Below are 26,600 nucleotides of genomic sequence, written 5' to 3' on the forward strand. Positions count from 1 at the left end.
GCTTGTAATATGGCATGGGGGTGATTCGCTGAAAGAAATATTTGGTTCAAACAATATATGTTCGAGTGGTTCGTCGAAGTCCCAACCCTAGTTGGCTTTTGCATTCATTAATCAGAGTTTCTTTTCCATGGTATTTCATGTGTAAATGTATTGGTTTATATTTGGAATTTATGGTTGTTGTATCCTTATTATTTTTGTTTTTTATATGTTGGTTATGAGTATGTTTTATGACAATGATGATGTATGGCTCTCATCATGTTTTGATTTGTAAATGAATGAATAATGAATATATGACCTAATAGATGATAATGCAGCTAATGTGACGAAGCACCAATGCTTCTTAGTGATTCTCAAATAACTATGAGACCCCTCTGCTCAGATATGTTGTTATGACCTATAGATTTCATATTTGTGACATGTTTAACGAAATTTTTATCATGGATAGTAGGGGTCCATTCAAGTATTTGTTCAAGTATCTACATTTGTATCACTATTTCGATGTTACTTTTCATTCCTGAAGGGTTCATGGAGTTATGGGTAGTGGCTTGAGTCCTAGCCCTGAAAAAGTGGCACAGATTCTGGGGTCGTAGGCTCAGAAGTAGCTAAAAAAGACCCCAGTTGCTTGCATGCCCATGATGTGAGAGCAACTAGAGGGTCCCAGCCGGATGCATTCCCATGTCACGGGAGCGACTAAGGCTCTAGGTTAGTAAGATGTTAAGTTGCCTCAGGGGTTGGTCACCTAGAAAGGTTGGTTGGCTCCTTGAGGTTCTGTAGCATGCGTAGAAGGTCAGGTTGGTTCTGTTTTGTCGGTTCCACTTCCTTAATTGTACATGGGGAGTTGAATCAGATCATAGCAGCCTCTCGTCACATGTTTACCCCAACGGACCGGTTAACCTAGGTAAATGTGGGAGGAGGGTGTTACATGGTTCTCAAATCATTTCATGTGAAATCTAACCTTGTTGCACATGAGAACATCCTTGTTCTCTAATCTTTGTACATGTGAGAATGTCCTTATTCCCCTACACATAAGTGAAAATCACTCTGGACATGAGAATTTTCTCTCAGCTCTCAACACACCTCTTCGTGGGTGTTTGTAAATTGTCTCCTAGAGAGTGTCCCTACTATCCTTTCATGTTTTTCTTTTCCCCAAAAATATGGAATAGCTTGTCCCCCAATCCTTGTGGATTTCCTCTCTTCTCACAATATTGTGTTAGTGCTCAGGTCAAAAGATTCTAATCAAACCCTAGAAGTCTGTGGATGTACTTTCCCATCCCTTGGATGAGATAGTTGGGTACAAACCCAACTACTTCCATAATTGTGGAAGCTAGTAGTTCAACTACCACATCCTTCCCATTAATTGTTTTCTTGGGAAATTGGTAATCTTGGGTTTTATGAATATTTAGATTAGCAAAATAATTAATTGGTAGAGATTAATTTCAATAGTCAGGTTTTCTACCATAACCCCCCTTGTTGGCTTCCCTCTCTCATGGCTTCTTAGGGTTTGCACCAAGCTCCATCTCTTCATTAATTATTTGGAATTTTACATTCAAAATATAAATATAATTGTTACAGGTCTTTTGACCTTTTCACTTTGACACATCCACGTAAGCCATTAACGTAATTAATTACAATGTGTGAGTTAGATTAAGACAAGGGGTGTTATGGGTGAGTACATTTTGATCTAGATAGATGCCTCTATGAAATAATTCTTTTATGAGATGAACCTTTGAGACCAATATCTCATGTGAAGGTTTGTTGAGATGAAGAAATAAGGGGCCCCTTGAAACACATTTTTTTCCTCTATGCATGCAAAGATAATAGTAAAAAACCTTTGGAGTTGACTTTGATATTGATTTGGCCTTTTGGCTTCCATTGAGTCTTCACCCACCACATCAACACTTTTCCAGGGGCCAAAAGCCCATGAATTTTCCTATTGATTCATGACATCTTTCATATATTGAATATAATTGCCAATATCAATAATAGTGATTTCATAGTCAAACTTTTCTCTAGTTGTCATTAAGCACTTATTTTTTAGTCTATCCGTGAGCTTGTTCTTTTTCCAAACTTTACTTGTTAGAGGTGATGCTCTCTAATGGATGTAAAAAAGTGTGCAACAAGAAATGCTTGTTGAGAGTGCAACAAGATGATGGAGCTTAGTGAAAAGAGTCGCCTTCACTAAGTGGGCCCGCAGGCTATTTTTGGCGCAAGTCTATTTTTAGACTATGTCTATTTTTATGGATTGCAGGTTGTTGTTTATGGATGATTGGTCAAGTTGGGAAAAATAGATGGACTTCTATTTTTTATCAAAGTGTGAGTGATCACAGTGTGAGTGATCAAAGTCTATTTTTAGACTGGCTGTCAAAAATAGAAAAGTCAAATATTATTGTCTCATAATAATATTTGGACTATAAACTTGATCTTATTCTCTTGGAGCACTTCAGTTTGAGCTACATAGGTGGCACATGCAGCTGTCAGAAGGAAATATGCTTTTCTTATGAGTCAGTTGAGTTGTTGCATGCATGACTTCAGTTAGAACTCAATCAGTTGAGTTTGGTGGAGTTGATTGTGCAGTTGATGGAGTTGTGTTCAGTTTAGCTTTGTTAAACTAGTTGTATTTAGTCTAACTGATCAATAGACTAGAGATGAGTTGGGTGAATTAGTTATTAATTAATTCACAAGTTATTAACTCATAATGCAACTATAGAATACATCAGTTAACTCAGTTGCATGTCAGTGCATGTTCAGTTCAACAGGGACAGGTGGTAGAGAATCAGATTGCTATCAGTTGTGACTATAGTTGTGCACCAGATCTTGCACAATCAAGGGATTGAGGATGCCAATGAGTTTGCTCATGTATTTGCCCAGTATTGTAGCCTTTGCTCACGTCCAACAAAGTGTGAGTGATTATTTTGAGGTGAAATACGAGTTTGGGAAGCCATTCTCATCAGTTCTTGAGCAGGTATTGAGCTGGAGAGGCAGGAAAGCAGTGGAATAGATTTGGAGATCAGATATGAGCTGTATTGTGTGTAACAGGTGGTGCTGGTACTGGATTGCTTGTGATAAGCATTGTACTTTGTATTGTTACATGATTCAATCACTATAATATACAGATAGTTGGGGTTTTTAGCGAGATGCTTTCCCCGGGATACATACTGTGTTTATGAGTTTGATTGATGCTTCTATGTGCGCCTGTGAATGTTTCTGCTTCTGTAAATTGATGATCAACGTGGAGGAGATTATGTATTATACATGTTCCGCTTATAATTGTATGATCAGGATAATCTCTGTTGAATATGTGTTAAATTATTCAAAATTTCTACAATGGATTTGTTCATGCACCCCACCCCTCTTTCATCTTTATTAAGTCCATCTCTATTGTCACCTATTCCAAAACCTTATTTTTATTTACTTTATTATTATGCATCATTATCTAAATATAATTGCTAACTCATATGTCATTACTCCTCCTTTCTTATAGATAAAAATTCATTAGAACTAAAAATATTATAAATAGACAAAATTCCCAAAATATATAATAAAGAAAATTACAAACTACTACTATATACCTATTTAAAAATCAATGCAAATTATTTAATGATGATGAGCCTACCTCATAGAATTATCCTAAATATTTAAAAATCAATACAAAGTATTTTTTTATAGATAAAAAATCATTAAAACTAAAATATTATAAATAAACAAAATTCCCAAAATATATAATAAAGAAAATTACAAACTACTACTATATACCTATTTAAAAATTAATGCAAATTATTTAGTGATGATGAGTCAACCTCATAGAATTATCCATAAATATTTAAAAATAAATACAAAGTATCCTTCTTCTAAATAAAAATTCATTAAAACTAAAAATATTATAAATAAACAAAATTCCCAAAATATATAATAAAGAAAATTACAAACTACTACTATATACCTATTTAAAAATTAATGCAAATTATTTAGTGATGATAAGTCTACCTCATAGAATTATCCCTAAATATTTAAAAATCAATAGAGTATCCTTCTTATAAATAAAAATTCATTAAAACTAAAAATATTATAAATAAGCAAAATTCCCAAAACATATAATAAAGAAAATTACAAACTACTACTATATACCTATTTAAAAATTAATATAAATTATTTAGTGATGATAAATCTACTTCATAGAATTATCCCTAAATATTTAAAAATCAATACAGAGTATCCTTCTTATAAATAATAAAAATTCATTAAAACTAAAAATATTATAAATAAACAAAATTACCAAAATATATAATAAAGAAAATTACAAAATACTACTATATACCTATTTAAAAATTAATGCAAATTATTTACTAATGATAATTCTATCTCATAAAAGTATTTGTAAATATTTAAAAATCAATACAGAGTATCCTTCTTATAAATACAAATTCATTAAAACTAAAAATATTATAAATAAACAAAATTCTCAAAATATATAATAAAGAAAATTACAAACTACTACTATATACCTATTAAATCAATGTAAATTATTTAGTGATGATGAGCTTATCTCATAAATTTATCCTTAAATGTTTAAAAACCAATACAATGCAGAATGCAGATTATTTAGTGATGGTAAGCCTACCCCATGAAATTATTTCTAAATATTTAAAAAGCAATGCAAATTAGTTAGTGATGGTAAGCCTACCTCATGGAATTATCCTTTTTTGTGCAACTAGGAAAAATGGTGTCTTTCTCCATGGTAGAGACCGATGTCCCCACTTCCACTTGTTCTTGAAAAGAAAAGAAAGACGACAAGCAACAATAAACTCAATATAATGGTAAAGCCTAATAATCACAATTCCCATAAAAACTAATAATAACAATTCTATATTAATAATGTAAGCTTTAATGTTGTCTTTGGTGCATCCACTTTCACAATCATATTTAAAAAAGGAACATATTCACAAAGTTAATAATTAATACAAATTATTTAGTGATGATAAATCTACCTCATAGAATTATCCCTAAATATTTAAAAATCAATACAGAGTATCCTTCTTATAAATAATAAAAATTCATTAAAACTAAAAATATTATAAATAAACAAAATTACCAAAATATATAATAAAGAAAATTACAAAATACTACTATATACCTATTTAAAAATTAATGCAAATTATTTACTAATGATAATTCTATCTCATAAAAGTATTTGTAAATATTTAAAAATCAATACAAAGTATCCTTCTTATAAATACAAATTCATTAAAACTAAAAATATTATAAATAAAGAAAATTCCCAAAATATATAATAAAGAAAATTACAAACTACTACTATATACCTATTAAATCAATGTAAATTATTTAGTGATGACGAGCTTACCTCATAAACTTATCCTTAAATGTTTAAAAACCAATATAATGCAGATTATTTAGTGATGGTAAGTCTACCTCATGAAATTATTTCTAAATATTTAAAAAGCAATGCAAATTAGTTAGTGATGGTGAGATATCCTTTTTTGTGCAACTAGGAAAAATGGTGTCTTTCTCCATGGTAGAGACCGATGTCCCCACTTCCACTTGTTCTTGAAAAGAAAAGAAAGACGACAAGGCAACAATAAACTCAATATAATGGTAAAGCCTAATAATCACAATTCCCATAAAAACTAATAATAACAATTCTATATTAATAATGTAAGCTTTAATGCTGTCTTTGGTGCATCCACTTTCACAATCATATTTAAAAAAGGAACATATTCACAAAGTTAATAATTAATACAGATTATTTAGTGATGATAAATCTACCTCATAGAATTATCCCTAAATATTTAAAAATCAATACAGAGTATCCTTCTTATAAATAATAAAAATTCATTAAAACTAAAAATATTATAAATAAACAAAATTACCAAAATATATAATAAAGAAAATTACAAAATACTACTATATACCTATTTAAAAATTAATGCAAATTATTTACTAATGATAATTCTATCTCATAAAAGTATTTGTAAATATTTAAAAATCAATACAGAGTATCCTTCTTATAAATACAAATTCATTAAAACTAAAAATATTATAAATAAACAAAATTCCCAAAATATATAATAAAGAAAATTACAAACTACTACTATATACCTATTAAATCAATGTAAGTTATTTAGTGATGACGAGCTTACCTCATAAACTTATCCTTAAATGTTTAAAAACCAATACAATGCAGATTATTTAGTGATGGTAAGCCTACCTCATGAAATTATTTCTAAATATTTAAAAAGCAATGCAAATTAGTTAGTGATGGTGAGCGTACCTCATGGAATTATCCTTTTTTGTGCAACTAGGAAAAATGGTGTCTTTCTCCATGGTAGAGACCGAGGTCCCCACTTCCACTTGTTCTTGAAAAGAAAAGAAAGACGACAGGGCAACAATAAACTCAATATAATGGTAAAGCCTAATAATCACAATTCCCATAAAAACTAATAATAACAATTCTATATTAATAATGTAAGCTTTAATGTTGTCTTTGGTGCATCCACTTTCACAATCATATTTTAAAAAGGAACATATTCACAAAGTTAATAATTAATACAAATTATTTAGTGATGATAAATCTACCTCATAGAATTATCCCTAAATATTTAAAAATCAATACAGAGTATCCTTCTTATAAATAATAAAAATTCATTAAAACTAAAAATATTATAAATAAACAAAATTACCAAAATATATAATAAAGAAAATTACAAAATACTACTATATACTTATTTCAAAATTAATGCAAATTATTTACTAATGATAATTCTATCTCATAAAAGTACTTGTAAATATTTAAAAATCAATACAGAGTATCCTTCTTATAAATACAAATTCATTAAAACTAAAAATATTATAAATAAACAAAATTCTCAAAATATATAATAAAGAAAATTCAAACTACTACTATATACCTATTAAATCAATATAAATTATTTAGTGATGACAAGCTTACCTCATAAACTTATCCTTAAATATTTAAAAACCAATACAATGCAGATTATTTAGTGATGGTAAGCCTATCTCATGAAATTATTTCTAAATATTTAAAAAGCAATGCAAATTAGTTAGTGATGGTGAGCCTACCTCATGGAATTATCCTTTTTTGTGCAACTAGGAAAAATGGTGTCTTTCTCCATGGTAGAGACCGAGGTCCCCACTTCCACTTGTTCTTGAAAAGAAAAGAAAAAAGACGACAAGGCAACAATAAACTCAATATAATGGTAAAGCCTAATAATCACAATTCCCATAAAAACTAACAATAACAATAATTAATAATATAAGTTTTTTTTGTGCAACTAGGAAAAATGGTGTCTTTCTCCATGGTAGAGACCGAGGTCCCCACTTCCACTTGTTCTTGAAAAGAAAAGAAAAAAGACGACAAGGCAACAATAAACTCAATATAATGGTAAAGCCTAATAATCACAATTCCCATAAAAACTAACAATAACAATAATTAATAATATAAGTTTTTTTGTGCAACTAGTAAAAATGGTGTCTTTCTCCATGGTAGAGACCGAGGTCCCCACTTCCACTTGTTCTTGAAAAGAAAAGAAAAAAGACGACAAGCCAACAATAAACTCAATATAATGGTAAAGCCTAATAATCACAATTCCCATAAAAACTAACAATAACAATAATTAATAATATAAGTTTTTTGGTGCAACTAGGAAAAATGTTGTCTTTCTCCATGGTAGAGACCGAGGTCCCCACTTCCACTTGTTCTTGAAAAAAAAAAGAAAAAAAAAAACGACAAGGCAACAATAAACTCAATATAATGATAAAACCTAATAATCACAATTCCCATAAAAACTAACAATAACAATAATTAATAATATAAACTTTAATGTTGTCTTTGGTGCATCCACTTTCACAATCATATTTAAAAAAGGAACATATTCACAAAGTTAATTATACATTATTCTTGGTTTACGGACATTTTAGAGGAATATGAGTACAAAAATATATATTATTTGAAGTGACTAGTCTGGTTTCCTCTCGATAGCGACAACATTAGAATTATTAAAAACCTGTGGACACACAGTCTTCGTTACTTTTCAATGCTTCTGTTTCATGAAGGGGATTAATATTCCATTAAATGCATTATTATTATAATGTTTAGGTCTAATTTGCCAATAGCGTATAAAGACCAAAAAGGTAATTCTAGAATGATACAATGACCACATGCACTTAGTCGTGCTCATTATTTAGTTAAAAGATTTTTATTTTTGGACTTTAACTAATTAATTTATAGTGTTTTTTCTATGACTATAGGTTTGTCATAAGAGAAGTTAGATAGGTCTGTCATAAGAGAAGTTAGAGCAATAGAAAAGATGCTTTTGTCTATATTATTAGAATATATAATATTAAAAGTTTTCTAGTTTTTAATGATAAAAAAGATGTTTTTGTCTATATTATTAGAATATATGATATTAAAAGTTTTCTAGTTTTTAATGATAGGTAGAGCGTTTATCTGAAATGTTTGTTGATCAAATTTTTTACATAATTTTTTTATGGAAGCTTTAAACAATATGAATAATTGTGGAAATTTGGATTACTTATATATGATATCTTTTTTCTAAAACTATTGAAATATTTAATAGAGTTTTAAAATGTTGTCATAAAATTGAATCTTATCTTATTGACAACAATGCTACTTTTGATGCAAAAAAATAAATACAGACAAGATGATCATTTAGCTCGATGGAGAATCCACCTATATAGTGGTAGGTGCTTTAGTTTCCTCCTCTAAGTTGGAGAATTCCAAATCAACAACTTTATTTACTAACATCGAAACCTTGTCATCAAGTTTTTGTAATTGCTTGTATACTTCATTAATGCTCAGGAGGATTTCTTGTTAGGTCTTCAACCTCTCCACAAGCACCATTTTCATAATGATCTTGACTTGATATTATAGGTCCATAGTATGCATATATCTAGTCTGTCTTGTATGTGTGTTTCTAGTTTTGGAATCCAACTACATACTTCTTCCTTAATTTCAGCATTAGAGATGAACTTTCTCTCCACCATAGCTTCCTCTTTTGCCTAATGATTTTTCTTACAAATTTCCAAAGGGGCGTTGGCTGCATAGGTTGCAACAAAGCGCTCAATAGTTGATTGAGCTCTTGGAGAAGGGGAAGGGTGAGCACCTTGATGGCCTATACAAGTAGAAGGATGATGAATATGAGGCATAGTTAAACAATGTAAAGAATATAGAATTGAAGGATAATGAGTCGCAACAACTTGAGGCTGCAACTCTTACTTGCAGACGCAATAGGAATAGGGAGTATAGAGAGAAATAGAGGACCATAGAGGAGGGGCCAACAATGTCCTCAACTAAACCATCTAGCTATCAATGACACCAACAAACTCCACTAACTAGCTAAGAGAAAAATGAAAGGAAGAAAAACTTGTTAGAGATAAAAAGAATATGAGAGAAATTATGATTAAAATCACATACATAAGAACAACACCACACAAATCATGCAAACCATGATTTTCCTTGGAAAACCCTAATCGGGAAAAAACCAACCTAATAATACATCTAGTATTATCTTATGGCTTAAATGCAACCATGCCTTGACACAAAAGTAGCCAACTCAACCAACATTTATCCTTGCCCAAGTGAGCCCTCCACTCAACTCAAGCACATTATAATGGAGAATCTCCAAGCCTTTTAAAGGCTTCATCACATGTAATCCATGGGTTCTAATACCATGGGCTACCAAAACCATGTCCCCAAAACCATCACTGTGGGCCTAACAACTCTGATTGTTTCAACGAGTCAAGTTTACCCCAACATTCCCCTGTTTAAACTTAAATGGAAAATTGTGCATGCTCTCCTCCCTTATCACCTACTAGGTCTACTCCAAGAATTTACTGGCAAGGATATGCATGACTAACTAGGTCTTACAACTGGCATATGTCCATATACATGTAATTTAAAATTCTCATCTTTAAAGTATTTTTATTTGTTATTATTTTCTGACACTTATGTCACCATTCTCTCACGTCTACACACCTGCTCACACCAGGCGCTTTCCTAACCAAATATCACTTATGTGGTTGCATCTCACCCAGTTGGACCTCTCTTTCTTCTCTAACAATCTTCACATATGCAAGCATCACTTCTCTCTACAACCCATGATTCCTTCTATAACTTTGATACCACTATTAAAAATAAAGACGATGTGAAAGAAAATAATAATAGCAACGACAACACATAAAACACACGAGTTTTATCCTAAAAAACACAAAACAGGCAAACCAACTAATAGATCTATTATTATCTTATGGCTTAAATACAATCATGTCTTAACTTAAATCCAGTAGAGCCGCCCAACATCCTATCTCACCTAAGTGAGCCCTATTCTCAACTCAAACACATTAAAATGGATAATCCCCAATCCTTTTAAATGTTCCATCACATGTAATCAATGGAATTTAATACCACGGGCCATAAAAACCATGTGCCCAAAACCACCACTGTGACTTAACAACTTTGAATCTACCACCAAGTTAAGTATACCCTAACAAAATTTACTAACTTTCCCTCAACAAAGAGGCTACGAACACTGATCCAAAGAATTTGATACACCAAATGATGGCCAAAAATTTGGGACAAAGACGTTACTTAGCTATAAATAGGGTATGTGAATTTCATTGATATCCAAACCTTCAAAAAAAAGTCGAGAGAGAAATAAAAAATAGTATCAACCTTTTATGGAAGAACTATAATATCCCCAGTTTTGATTTTCCACATTAGAGACAATTTTTGGAAGAGAAAGCAATTCCAACATTGGGAGTTAGGAGGAAAAAGGGAAATTACAACTCCAGTGGAATGTGGGGCCCAGAAGAGAGAGAAATTTGGCCCAATAAGGGAACTCGCACTCTTGGAGGAGAGAGAGAGGAGGGGGCGCGAATTAGGAGAGAGAAAAGTGGGGGGCACCAAGGAAGAAAAGGAGGCAAACAATTATAAATAAGGAGAAAAGGCCTTCATTTGTATCTTTTGTCAACTTTAATTTTGAACACAAGTTCCCTTGAGTTGTTTAGCTAAGACAACCAATGTTGTTTAGCACAAGGCATTCCCAAGTGGGAATTCCACCTCTACCTTCAGTGAACTTCGAGTGTCACCCTAGGAGAGTAAGGGGGAGTTTGTTCCGAGTGTTTGAGGAGCTAATTTGTAGATCATTCATCAGCTTGGGCGTGGATTTCTTAGGGCGCAAGTAAGGAATTCGTGGGTTGAGAGAGCTAGCAGCAAGTGGAGATTGTGTCGAAGATTTTGCAAGAATTTATCCATTAGAAGGGCAAGTTTCCTCTTGGTATTTTGTAGGATTGAGAGTGTTGTATTTTAGAGGGCTAAATTGTCTAAAATTTGGGCTTGCGCAAAGATCATTGGACATCTACTACGCAACCAAAGAGAGCGGAGAAATTTAGTGGGAGTTCGGCAAGGAGAAATAAAGAGATTTGGAGGAGTAGTTGCAGGGGTTAGAGGAGATTTTCTAGGAATTGATTTGGCTTTCTACAACAAGATTATTTCTACAGGGCGTTTTTCTAGCCAGTTGGAGCCATACGCACTTCTTGGGGATCACCGAGGTATGTTGGATTCAGCCCAAACCCTTTATGGGTTTTTGTGGGTTTGGTGAGAGGAGGCTATGATTAATTTTATAGAATTTCTGAGCACTTTTGAGGGCAAAATTCCTAATTCTATTTAGTAGCTAGTAGTAGAAATTATTAGAGGAGGACGTAGTTTACCCTAGGATCGTTTCCACCACTTAGGTCCCTAAGGTATTTATGGGTTTGGTTGGAGTTGGTGTGGATAGCCTACATTTAATTTTGAAAAAAAATTGGAGCAAATCGGAGGGCCAAAATCTCAGTGCACCTATAACAACAATGGTAGTAATTTTCTGGGTCAGCACATAGGTTTTTTTTGTGGTGTCATTCCAACACTTGGGCATCACAATTCCAACCTGGTTTCTTACCATAGATTACAGTAGTAAGCCTAGGTTCCTTTGATCTCATTTATTGTACTCATATTGACCAAAATTAATACAATGAGATTTTTCCCATATTTTTGTGTTCAAATGTGTATGGTTGTGCATTTATGAATTTATTAGTTTTAGCTAGTTCATTGCTTCTGTTATCTACAATTTTTTTTCCAATTGGAATATTACAGTGATATCAAAGCCATGATCTTGGCCAGTTGTGGGGTAGCCAACTATATCATGGAATATTTGGGCATGTATGCATAGTGACGGGTTAAACCACAGACAACCCATGGCTCAAGCAAGATTTATTATGCAGGAATTCTGGGGTGGAATCTGTTGGAACGACGAGAGATATGCCCAGTTGAAGAAGGTTTCAGACCAAATCCATCCTCATCCTTACAGTAGAGACACTATAGGTGTGCAGGGCATGGTGGTGTAGCCATCTACACCATGTGGGGAAAGTCGACAGAGTCAGGGCATGAGATCTCCTCAAAAGGAGAAGGAAGGATAGGGACAGTAGAGGGTCAGACCAGGTGACGCTTTTGCTGGTGGAGACCTGACTTTAGATATCTGAAGCCTGGGGAATAGGTTGAGCATGAGCTTGAGGGCACGCAGGGTTGTGAGGGGCACATAGATACACCCAGTGTGACACAAGAGTCACCCTTGTTGGAGATTTCGTTGATAGCTCCGACTAACACCTTGGGGGAGGGAGTAGAGCATACACCCATAGGGCTATCCATTGACGAGGTGTCAGGAAACACATAGGTGTCCACTGTTGAGGAGGAGCCATCCGTTGTCGAGGTATCCATTAATGAGGTATCTGGGGTCGTGACAGAGTTTTCAGGTGATAATAGCGCACGACAAGTTGACGAGGTATCGTGAGACATATCCACCATTGATGAGGTCCAACTGATAGGTATAGAGGCATCTAGATGCATGATAGAGTTGTCGGACTACAACCACCTACAACTGACCGGTGAGGATGTTTTATATGATGGGTTTTTTATGGAGGAGCAATTGGAGGCTCAAGTTGAGGTCGTGATGGAGAAGGATGCGCAGCCGTCCATTGGGCTAGACATTAACGAGGAGCAGCGTAGAGAGCACACGTTGGGATTTCAACACAGTTCGCTTTTGAGGCACACTGACGGGGCCTACAATGTTATTATCTCACCCTTGTGCATTGGACTAAGAGAGGTGAATTTACCTAGACAAATCATAGGGGATGACCAGGTCAGTAAGGGCCAGCGGCTTGAGTTGAGTATGGCACAACATCAATAGGGAGGGAGTGTCCCATACACAGGAGATTGTACATTCAATCCCTCCTTTGGGATTGGATGATGAGAGGTACTGAGTTGGTACCCGATGGAGCAGGTTAGGCAGCTCGGCACATCCATGGCCACATTTCAGCAAAGGTCGTCAATTACTAGAGGGGCTCAAGGGCCAAACTATTGTTGGGATCCATGTGGGGTTTCCCATCACATCATAGAGCCAGTAGGTGATAGTAGTAGCTGCATGATGGATTCGATGATTGGACACACACATTTTCAGATCTACATCAACACTAGTGACAGGATGGTTTGAAAGGAGAGTAGGAATATTTCATGAGTTATATTGGCATATTGATTGAGTGTGGGATCACAAGGTGATTAGCCTACTCTAGCAGGGGTTGGTAGGAGGAGGTGGCATCGGTAGGCCACCGGATAGGGAATCATATGGAGACAATTCTCTCTCATTAATGTATTGGGCATCAGACTTACTGAGGTTCGACACAGTAGCATTATTCTCGATTGCATGTGAGGAGTTGGGCCACTTAGGTGTATCTATGTAGATGAGGAGGTGTAGATCACATCATGGTGGGTGTACTAGTAGAGTGGTGGATGCATGAGCATATATGGGATGCCCTATGGTATATGGTGGCATGGCATTGAGTGTTGGTATTAGGTGGTTCATGGAGTTGTGCCACAGAGTTCAGTGCTATGTAGAGGAGTGTAGGGGTATGTATTTGTGTGCAACAGAGCATGGTGATGCTCAATAGGTTGTTGGAGTGTTGCTGCCAGAGAGATCTCTTGACGAGGGAATCAAGAACACCATTGGGTTTGGCACACTCAAATTTGGAGAGTGAGTTGATCATGTGGCTAGCCATGAGCTTCCATTTATCACTATCCAACATTACACACTAACACAAGGGACCTGGATATCATCTCTTGATGCTTTCGTTGCAAGCAATAGGACCCAGAAGGTTCATCTGAGATAGTTGGATGGGACACGGTGAATTGGGAGAGAGGCTTTCTAGCTGTGGCATATGGTCAAGGCGCAAGTTAGTGGATGCAGGCTTGGGGGCAATCCGATCTTCTGCAGAGGTGACGCTTGCACCACCCTTGAGCCCACACTCAAGGAGATGCATGATCCCTTTTGGCAAGACATTATAAGGTGTCTCAAGGTCATCTAAAGTGGTTGGTGGACCTTACTTGTAGGCAGATGTTTAGACTCTAAGCAGTGTTGTGGAGCACTTTCTGGAGGCAGGATGACATATCCACTACATGGTATGGCCGACGCAGGACGGTTTCACATGCACCAAATTGGTTAGTGACGTATGGAGTACATATATTGATTTCACACAGGGACCGCATACATGGTACAGGTTGGAGCCAATAGTTATTAAGACTATGTCATATTCGTTATCGCTGTGGGATCTAGGGATTTGGTTGGTTGATTGGACACCATGTTTCGTGGTGAGAGGGACCAAGAAAGAGGATGACCCAGATCACACTTGGTTTGACATGTAGGGGAGCATTGAGACCTTTGTCGCATGGCAAGGTTGGTTTTCCTTATTGTTGCTACATATCAAGATGAGTGTTGGATGGGTAGGTCGTGACTTCGTGGAGATGCCTAGGCTAGATGTGTTGGGAGCCTATAGATATTTTTCCATTAGTTCCTAGGAGAGGAGGATATAGCTTGCACATGATGGGCATACCGTCATGGTCAAATTTGTGCAACAACAACATGGTGGCACTCTTTTTAGACTATCATGGGATCCAAGCATCATAGGACTTGGCAGTACAACTACCCTTGGGGATGAAATGATTTCTACAGGGGAAGATCATTCAGGTCTTCCATTAGGATTTTGTGTCTCGCTGATGGCATGAGGGACTTCATCAGCATGGCTAGCAGGAGGATATTAGGGGAAGCCCATGCAGGACAGTCATCCCTATGGGGATTGGGTTGTATCTTCGGGAGTTTACCCTTGGAGTGAAAGAGGTGGACTACTTGATAGGGAAAATTCATGGGGAGTTGGATAGAGTCCTACATTATCATGATTCTCTACTTATTGATAGTATGCAAAGAGCTTCTTGTACCTATACCTGGTTGGGCAGTGAGCGAAGCAAGGGGTGATTCATAGTTATCAGGATGGCTTAGGATTCGGGTATCGAGGGATTCCTTCATGGCCAGACAGTGCAGAGATCATGGATGACTAAGTGGCACATTTGGGACCCTAGTATTAGAGGTGGTGATAGTGGTCATCAACAATCAAAGGGAGTGCTTGTTCATGCATTGCTTGAGGATAAGCAATTTTTGGTGGGGAGGATTGTAATATCCCTAATTTTGATTTTCTACATTAGAGATGATTTTTGGAAGAGGAAGCAATTCCAACATTGGAGTTAGGAGGAAAAAGGGAAATCACAGCTCTAGTGGAATGTGGGGCCCACAAGAGAGAGAAATTTGGCCCAAGAAGGGAACTTGCACTCTTGGAGGGGAGAGAGAGGAGGGGGTGTGAATTGGGAGAGAGAAAGAGTGGGGGCAACCAAGGTAGAAAAGAACGCAAACAATTATAAATAAGGAGAAGAGGCCTTCATTTGTATCTTTTGTCAACTTTATTTTTGAACACAAGTTCTCTTGAGTTGTTTAGCCAATACAACTAGTATTGTTTAGCACAAGGGATTCCTAAGCAGGAATTCCACCTCTACCTTCGGTGAACTTCGAGTGTCACCTTAGGAGAGTATGGGGGAGTTTGTTTTGGGTGTTTGAGGATCTAATTTGTAGATCATTCATAAGCTTGGGCATGTTTTTGTTAGGGCGCAAAAAGGGGATTCATGGCTTGATAGGAGCCAACAGGAAGTGGAGATTGGGCAGAAGATTTTGCAGGAATTTATCCATTAGAAGAGCAAGTTTCCTCTTGGTATTTTGTAAGGTTGAGAGTGTTGTATCTTGGAGGGTCGAATTGTCTAAAATTTGGACCTGCGCAAAGATCACTAGACATCTACTACGCAACCATAGAGAGCAAGGAAATTTCATGGGAGTTGGGAAGGAGAGATAAAGAGATTTGGAGGAGTGGTTGCAGGGGTTGAAGGAGATTTTCTAGGAATTGATTTGGCTACCTACAACAAGATTCTTTCTGCATGGCATTTTTCCAGCCAGTTGGAGCCATACACACTTCTTGGGGGTCACTAGGGCATGTTGGATTCAACCCAAACCCTTTCTGGGTTTTTGTGGGCTTGGTGAGAGAAGGTTAGGATTAATTTTTTAAAATTTTCTGAACACTTTTGAGGGCAAAATTCCTAGTTTCGTTCAATAGTTAGCAACAAAAATTGTTGGAGGAGGGTGCAGTTTACCCTGGGACCATTTCCACCACTTGGGCTTGTGTGGTATTTCTAGGTTTGGTTGGAGCTGGTGTGGAGAGACTACATTTAATGTTGTAGAATTTTTGGAGTAGATTTGAGGTCCAAAATCTTAGTGTGCCTACAACAGCAGTGGCAGTTATTTTCTGGGTCAGCACAAAGGTTTTTTTTTTAGTGGAGTCATTCCAACGCTTGGGCATCATAGTTCCAACTTGGGTTCTTACCATAACTTGCAGTAGCAAGCCCAAGTTCCTCCGATATCATTTATTGTACTCATGTTTACTAGAAGTAATACAACGAGTTTTTGCCCATATTTTCGTGTTAAAATGTGTACGGTTGTGTATTTTTTTAATTTAGTAGTTGTAGCGAGTTCATTGCTTCTGTTATCTACAATATTTTTCCATTTGGAATATTACAAGAACCTACACACCCAGACCTAAGAGTTTCTTATTATAGAAAGAAAGTTGGCCAAGGAATTGCAACAAAGAATTATTTCCAAAGAATTGAATTGGTTATCCTAGTCTGCGACTTTCTTCCAAATTTCCTTCTTAGCTTGATTTTAAATACCTCAAGAAAATCACTTCAACTTTATCCTCTGAATTAACAAACAATCACTTAAACCAAAAAATTCAAATGTGAAAGGAGGAGTAATTCCAATTATCAGTATATTTCCTTTCCCATACATTCCACTACTTGTATCTACTCAATCGATCTCCACCATATCTGTCATGATTCCCAAGTTGCCACTGCTAATATTGGCAAAAAAAGGTATTGAGCACTAAGGAGGCCATCGATTAATGGATCCGAACACCAACCACCATAAAAACTATCATAAATGCACTTGCATGAACCATTTCTCAATCAATCTATTAAGTGTGTGGGATGTTAAGTCTGCAATCATCACTTCCTTGAACACTATTAAACCACTATTAACCATGACATGACTTAAAGTCACCCCAACAAGTAAACTTGTTTTTTATTTATTTAAAGAAGATAAGTTTTCAATTAATTAAAACTAAATCATTCCAATAACTAAAATATAATAGTTACTTTTCAATGGACAAAAAAACCAAAAATTAAGAGATTTTTTTAATTATATATATATATATATATAATCTTTAAATTATGATAAAATCTTTACCATTTCATAATAAGAGTGTCTTGCATTAATAAATAATAAAACTATTTCAAATAAAATCATATATCTGTTATAATATTTAACCTTAATACAATTTAACTTTATATGAAAGTAAAAAAAATTATTATATCATTATATAACTTTAACATTAAAATTACTTTTCTTTACATACACTTTTTTTAAAATTTTATATATGAAAATTTAACCCATTATTAACATCATTAAAAAAATGTTTAATAAGAAGCTTGTTGTCGTGAACTTTGAGAACACTCTATAGTGCCAGAATCTTTTTCTTTAATTTTGTGGGTGTCCACATGTTAAAAATCAATCTATTTAAGAACCAAAGTAAAGCACAATTTTGTATTGTTTGTAACTTTGACGTGCAAAAGTATTTATATTATTTTAGGCTTTGTCTTTTTTAATGTATTTTAATGATAGAAATTTAGTGAATTGTTAACTTAATTCAAAAGGGATTGCAACGCTATACTAAATGCTGGAAAGACATTGCAATTTTAATATTAAATGCTAAATCTTTGGCCCATTTTAAATGTTCAATCTTTTTCCGCATCTACAATTTAATTTATTTAAATAATTAATATTAAATTTATTTATTTTTGAATTTTACGCATTATTGTATTATTATTTTTTAAATTTAAAGAATTAATAAATTATTATTTTTTAAGAAATTTTGATATAATAATATATTTAATGAAAAATAGGATTATAAATAAGAATATTTTTCGGATTAATCACATCAATAAGATATAATTGACAATCACACTTATATTTAATAATATTAATAATGATTATCAAGTTAATTAAATTAGTAATAAAATATATATTTTTAAACTTCAAAAACTAATTATATTTTAATTATTTTAAATAAAAAAATAATAATTGATGCATAGCCAAAAAAATCAATACATATTTTTATTTTTATTTTTATTTTGGTTAAATAAGCATGGTAGTTATTAATTTAATTTAAGAACAAGCATGATAGTTGTTGGTTTTAGTTTAAGAATAAAAATGATATCTATGGTAAGAAAAATATAAAGATAATGAAAGTTATTTTTAAAAAAATTAAAAAGTTATTTTTTAAAAATTTGAATATATATTTATATTATGGTTTTAAGTTTAAGAATAAAAATGATATCTATCGTAAAATAAAATACAAGGATAATGAAAGTTATTTTTTTTTTTTTTAATTTGAATACATATTTAAATTATTAAAGAAGGATTTATAATTGTAGAATTTTTATATTTAATTAATTTGTATTTAGTTAAATATTGATTTATAAATATTAAAAAATAATAATTGATGATGATGATGATGATGATGATGATGATGATGATGATGATGATGATGATGATGATGATGATGATGATGATGATGATGATGAAACAATGGTCTATCGGACCTAAAGAAACAAATTATTTATTTTGATTTAAGATTTTATTCCTATGCTCAAAAAGCTTGGAGAGAAGCCTCCCGAGCTCACTATAATTTTGACATTGTAAAAGGCTAAAAAGATCAGTGTTGTTACAAAGATTTAAAAAAAATTATTTATAAATTATTTATATATATATTTTATTTAGTAAAATTAAATTTAATATAAAAAATAATAATAATATATTAGTTTACTTTTTATATATTTCAATTTATTTAAGAAAATATTTTTTTGAATTTCACAAAATATAAATATTATTATATTATTATTGTTGTCATTTTAACTTTAAAAAAAAATATGAAACCATTGACACAGATTCAATTTAATGATATTAGTGATGAGTACAACGTTAATATTTAATGATAAAATATATGTTTTTAAACTTTACAAGGTATTTGTATTTTAATTATTTTAAATAATTACATTTTAATTAACTAATACTATAATTATTGAAATATAAGTGTATGTAAAGCGAAGAAATAAATAGATGGAGACATGGTGGTAATTAAAAAAATGGGTTAAATACGCATGGTAGTTGTTAGTTTAATTTAAGAATAAGCATGGTAAAGTTTGGTTTTAAATTTAAGAATAAAAATTGTATTTTATTAAAATTGATATATATATATATATAAAAGGATAATGAAATTTATTCTTTAAAAAATTGAATTCATATTTATATTATAAAACAGATTTATAATTGCATAATTTTTATATTTAATTATTTCTTAATTTATAAATGTAATGTATTTTTTAAAATAAAAATTTATATTAAGTTTTTTTATTTAATAAATTTAAATTTAATATAAAAATTTATAATAAGATTGATTTATTATATAATTTTTATATAACTTAAAATTAAATGTTTATATCACTGGGGATGGATGGAATCAAGCGAAAGAAAATTGGGTTTTGATACAGGACCATGATTTTTGGAAAATTCAAAATGGATGTAAGGCTAGATTTTGGGATGAGGCATGGATGCAGCACCCCAAATTAAGCTTGGAGGACATTCTTTGGGACATTCAAGCTTTCACCACTCACTTAGGAGCGGAGAAAATAAAGGACTTCTGCCACGACACTAACTAGATGGCAAAGTGGCGACATTGGAAGTCTTCAGAGAACTGGTCAGCTCGCGATCCACCCTTCGATTGGGAGGCTCTCACTCTGATCCTTCGATAATGCCCTATTCTCAACAATGGGGAACCTTGCAAACTGTGTTGGGGTCATCTCCCAAAAGGTATGTTTTCTCTTAAAGAAGCTTATTCGATTCTATCCATTTCAGGTGATCACGCTTTGGACACCTTATGGAAATGGATCTGGTACTCAAAGTTGTGGCCAAAGGTTTCATTCTTTATCTTGTTGACCAGGCAAGGTAAACTCCTTACATGGGATAAAATTAGGAAAAAAGGGTTTTGTGGTCCTTCTTAGTGCCCTCTATGCAGTAATGAGGAGGAAATAACTGACCATTTACTGAACTTTTTCTCAAAAGCACGAGAGCTCTGGGACCAGATAACCTCTTTGTTTGGGGCAAGCGACTGGTTGGAAAACAGTTTGAAAGAATTGCTTGAGATGTGGCATTGGACATTCTTTAAAAATCCCATCGTCAACAGGGCGTGGTGTATTTCTCAAGGATTTTTCCTCTGGAATATTTGGAAAGCAAGAAACTGAGTAGTATTCCACTTTAAAAACATACAGATTGACCAGGTGTAGCAAACGGTAATGAGAAATATCAAGGAAAATGTTTCTACTTCCTGCTGGACAGAGGAAGATTGGAAAGTGGAAAGTGGGGAACACGAAATTTTGACAGCGTTAGATATAAGTCCATACTCCACTGCTTCGGGACCTGCAAACCTCCAACATAAGAGGGATCAATCACCTAATTCCTTCCTTCGACTTCCTCGAGGATTTTACAAACTCAACTTTGATGGTACCTCCAAAGGCAACCCGTGACTGGCAGGTCTTGGGGGAGTAATCCATAATGACAGGGGGCAACTGGTGAAGTTATACACAACCTCGTGTGGAAGTTCCACCAATAATGTGGTTGAATTCCTGCATATGGAGAAAGGATTACAATTTGTTGTGGAATTAGGACTGACAAATCTACAAGTCACAGGCGATTCAAAAATCGCAATCACCATGCTGCAAAAATTAACCAATGGATCTCCCCCAGAAAGAGTGATTAATAGTTGGTGGCATGAGACTATTGGCGAACATATTCGCTCTAGGCTCCCCTCCTTTGAATATGTAATCACTGAGGACGTAGATCGAGAAGGTAACAAAGCAACATACAAACTTGCAAACTGGGTTAGTGTACAACAGGATCAGGAACTCATCCAGGGTTAGCCCCCACCCCCACAAGACGCCACCCTAGAGGAATTTAGAAGGATTGTGGCTTCAAAAGAGGCCTCCCCCATGGGGGTGATTAACCAAGTGGATATTGTTCGCGAAGGAACGTGTGGGCATTCATGAGGGGCGTGTGGCCACATGTGTGAGGATCTGTAACCATGCTAGTCATCAAAGGTGATGGAGGTTGGGTTTTCCGGAGTTGTTCCTAGAGGAGGAAGAGGACGAAAGGAGCATTGAACGTGCTCTTCAAAATGGGTCATCCAGGCCTCCAACTTCTCTACTTTCTCGGATAACATGTTCTGGCCCCGCTAGACCACCATTATGCGCTCTTAGACACGACATTGAAAATAGTGCATTTTGTTCAAAACAACCATTAGCTCAGTGTGTTCCTCTTGCCTCACTCACTCTGAGGTTTCCAGGCATTCAAGAACTGATTGAAACAAATCCTGACAATGCTCAACATAGCAGGTCTGTCGTTACCCATGTGCCACATGATGAGCCATCCCTTGTCTCCCCAAACCACCGCGACGAGCCGACCCACCACGTTACTGACCCTGTAGTGTGCAACCCCCGTGTCCAATTATCAAACCACCTCGACTACTACCACCACAAACTTCAGAACCCACCCGACTAGAGCGGCCCACCCTGCCACCACCTCAACCACCAAGGACTACCTTACCCGAGCGACCACCTCTGTTACCTCCTCGCCTGGAGCTATTGGGATGGGACACCAATTCCAACGGTGAGAGACTCTCACCACCCACAGAGCTGCTTGAATTGGGCTTAATTTGGGATGAGGAGTGGGCCAAACGGGGAATTGAACGCATGATGATCAACCCAACACCACAGGGATGAACAGAGGCTGACCAACGACGAGCTTTCCAAACCGTAATTATCATTGAGGAAAAACACACCACCCCCACCGATGTGACCACCGCCAACGGTCTAGAATGAACGCAGAGGACCACAATTTTACCACAACCACGTGCAATTCACCATCCCTCTCCCTGAGAAGAACCCACGCAGACCAGACCACCCATAAACTAATGTTTTGTTTGTTTACTGGTGTTTTTGGCCTCTCAAGTTATGGACTGTCTCTTGATGTTTTTATGTTTCTTTGTCATAAGTTGACAACGTTAGTCAATAAACCTAGTCGGGGTGAGACTACCTGCGCTCTACTATTGATGTACTCCTTTTTGGAAGAATGAATAGAATCTTGATTTACAAAAAAGAAGATTCAATTCGTCGTTAATTAAGTTAACTAAAAAAATTTACCTGATATCCAAAAACATTTTATAAAATTATTTTTAAATTTACTTTTAACAAATTTAATTCCAGTGAATTATAATTATATTTATTTATAAACATTAATGAAAAACTAGATTTTAATATATATTTTTAATTATTTAATTTATGAAAAATAAATTTGAAAACATATTGTTTATTTTTCTTAAAAGTTTATGGAATTTTAAATTGATGATTTTAATATAAGAAATTTGTTAATAATACATTTTATCAACAACTATTTTATATTACATCAATAAATATATTATATAAGTATTTTATATTAGATAAATAAAATATTATATAACAACCTTTATAGCCACATTATTGGTGGATTTGCCACATGAGGCTGTGTAAACTTCAGAACTTGCCCCTTGTCATTGCGGATTACTCCCTCAAGACCTGCTAGTCTCGGGTTGTCTTTGGAGGTGCCATCAAAATTGAGTTTGTAGAATCCCCAAGGAGGTCGAAGGAAGACATTGGGTGATCGATTCCTCATATGTTGGAGGGTTGCAAGTCCTAGAGCAGTGGAGTATGGACTTAGATCTAACACTATTAAAATGTCGTGTTCCTTGCCTTTCGCTTTCCAATCCTCCTTCATCTAGCGGGAAATAGAAACAATTTTTTTGATATTTCTCATTACCATTTGCCACACTTGGTCAGTCTCTATGTTTTTCGAGTGGAATACTACTCGGTTTCTTGCTTTCCAAAGATCTAGAGGATAGATCCTTGAGAGATACACTACGCCCTATTGACAATGGGGTTTTTAGAGAACGCCCAACGCCACATCTCAAGCGATTCTTTCAAACTATTTTTTGACCATTCACTTGCCCCAAACAGAGATCCTATTCGGTCCTAGAGCTTTCATGCTTTTGAGCAGAAGTTCAGTGAATGGTCATCTCTTTCCTCCTCATTACTGCACAGGGGGGCACCGAGAAGGACCACACAACCTTTACATAACACAATGCCATGTGGATAACTTTTTCATATTTTCTTGCCATAATTTATGGATACAGTTGTAATATTTGTTGACACCTAATCCTCTGAGATTGGGTGAATTTGGAATGTGAACAGTCATCAAGAAGATGAACTGATCAGTCACATTCATGTATATAACAATAGCTACCTAATGAAATCTATGAATCACTTTTTCTGCCAAGTCTGGAGTTACTCCTGGTCTGACATGGTACCAGAGCCAGTCCTAAAATAGTCGTAACTCCCTGCCACTGCCTCTGTCCTGCGTCTCTGCCAAGCCTGTGCTGCCCTGACGCTCTCTCACCTAACGTTCTCTCACCTAACGCTCTCACCGTCCACCAGTAGTTTCTTCACCCAACTCACTTATAATACTAATATCAATATCGCTATCACCGCTGCTCATTTCATGGCCGCTGTGATGAAAGACGCAATTTATGAATTTGTGGACCTTCCTAAGACAATTGTCACATAACAAATCAAAGCGAAAATCGACATGCATGTGCCTGCCTTCCTCGCCTGATATATTGAGGGCACGGAGTAGCCTCGACTTCATCACCCCGTTGCTCGAATCTAAAGCTCTCTGCAATTTTTTCTCTCAGCCTTATTTTCTCCTGCAAAGAATAAGGGCGATCACGTGGTGGAGAATAATCAGGCTGTCAACTTCTCCATGGTGGGCTGCACTTTCTGGAGTTCTTTGAGATCAGGTGTTTGTATATGCATTGTTTATGTTTTGAACATGCTGTTTGTATATGCCTTGGACGCCGTCGGTTCAGCTATTGGATATATAATGTATACAACGTTGCTTGTATTGAATTTATAATGTATACAACGCTGTTTGTGTTTGCCTTGGACGGTGTTTGTGTCTGCCACCCGTCGCCATAAAAAATTTAATCCATTCTGCTGAGAATTGTTGCGGATTTCTAGTCTCCGGTTGGAACCGTCCGTGGCAAGAAGATCTCTCACTTGCTCATTATATATCTCTATCATTTGAACTCCAACCTGATACGTGAATACATCCGTCCTCTTTTTAGAGATTTCAAATAAGTCGTTCAGTGCTCTGTACTTCACTCCCCAAGTCTCTTAAGTAATTACATGTGGACCAGTCATGCGGCTTCTTGTGTTGGCAATCTGAGTTTTAATCAACCAGAGCGACGGTAATATCACAGCATATTGTTTGCGATCTATTTGTTCCAGTACCATGTCCCGCGGACGTTTGGGCAGCATTTAACACAAGCACTCAAATTGTTTATGCGGTGATATATATATATATATATATATATATATATATATATATATGTGGTGATATATGTTACAGTGGTAGTATGTTATCAGCATTTGTTTCAATGGTCAATAATATATAAATGGCGTAGCAGAATCAGAATCATTCTTTTAGCAGCAAAAGTTTTTTTTCCTCAAAAGCACATTCTTTTTGCCATTAGAAGTATTATTCTATCAGCAGAAGTAATTTTTTACAGAATGCATTCAATCATCTCTATGGTAGGAATAGTTCTCACTGGCAAGGAGAACTATCCTGAATGGTCCCGGATGATAAAACACACCCTCATCTTCAATGAGTTGTGGAAAGGAGTCTGTGTCGGAGAAGGAGAAAATGACCCAGTGCAGCCTACATCAGACAAAGAGCTCGTCATTTGGGAAAACAAGCACAGCAAAGCCTATGCATTAATCGCAGCATCTGTAAATGAAGAAGTAAGTCGCCATATTTCATCATATTCAACTGCCTTTGAAGCTTTACAAAAGCTGAAAGAACTCTATGACTCACATTCTGCACTTGAAGTTGTTCAGCTCATGATTAAACTCTTCACTCTTGAACTGAAAAATAATGATCCTCTTGCTCTTGCATCTGAAGTAAAGTCTATAATGCATGATATTAAATCCACTAAGGTTGAGCTGGATATCCCTCTTATTGCTTTTCTCAAGGCACTCTATCCTACTTACTCCAATTATCTTGAGTCTCTACAAGCAAATGGAAATCTTAAAGATATAACCTTTGATTCTCTTGTGAAAAAGTTTGTTGAAAGAGAGAAAGCCTTTGGAAAGAAGACAATCCCTGAATCTTCTGAAGAGACTGTTTGCCTTGCTCATAAAGAAAAGCATCATGCTCAAGACTCTACAAGAGGAAGAGGTGGACGAAGAGGAAGAGGAAGATATTTCAGAGGCAGGGGGGGCAGACATTCTCAAGGAGAAAAGGCAGATCTGCATTGCATTCACTGCAAACGAAATGGATCACATGATGCTTCTACATGCAAGCTACCATGGGACAAAATTGAGCAGAAAAGAAACCAACAGAAAGGTAAAACTGATGATACAGACAAAGGTAAAGCACCTGAATCCGCTCACTATATTGAGGCACAATGTAACATTGGAGTAAATGAAGATTTGTTTAATGCTTCACTTGCTTCTTCGAAAAATGATTGGTTGCTTGATTCAGGAGAAACCTGTCATATGACTCATAGGAAAGATTTTTTTGAAGATTTCACTGACAATGTTGATGGAGCAGTATACTTTGCAGATCAGTCAAAAATCAAGCCATCAGGGCTTGGCACAATCAGGCTTAAACTGCCTGGTCTTCCAGACTTTCTTCTGGATCATGTTCTATATCTCCCACAGCTCAAGAGAAACTTGTTGTCCTTGGTCCACATCCGCCAGCAAGGTCACTCCATTCATATGTTTGATGGCAAGCTTGAGGTAAGAAAAGCATCTGACCACTCACTTGTCATGAGGGGAATAGAAGAAGAAAGGCTTCTCAAACTGCAAGGAACCTCTGCTCATGCACAAC

At 35.2% G+C, this 26,600-nt stretch overlaps 1 protein-coding gene across 1 annotated transcript in view; it reads left to right on the top strand.

The window, feature by feature from the left end:
* The window catches only part of LOC149154488 (uncharacterized), a 47,519-nt gene extending 22,896 nt beyond the window's left edge, over positions 1 to 24,623 (top strand). The window contains exon 3 of the mRNA XM_089444155.1: positions 24,403 to 24,623. Coding sequence (XP_089300281.1) covers positions 24,403 to 24,623 — 221 coding nt within the window. The remainder of the gene's footprint in view (positions 1 to 24,402) is intronic.
* The last annotated feature ends 1,977 nt before the right edge of the window (positions 24,624 to 26,600 follow it).

Source organism: Pinus tabuliformis, chromosome 9, assembly GCF_031772625.1.
Source record: "Pinus tabuliformis cultivar Carrire ecotype Pingquan chromosome 9, CPIR1, whole genome shotgun sequence".
Taxonomy (NCBI): domain Eukaryota; kingdom Viridiplantae; phylum Streptophyta; class Pinopsida; order Pinales; family Pinaceae; genus Pinus; species Pinus tabuliformis.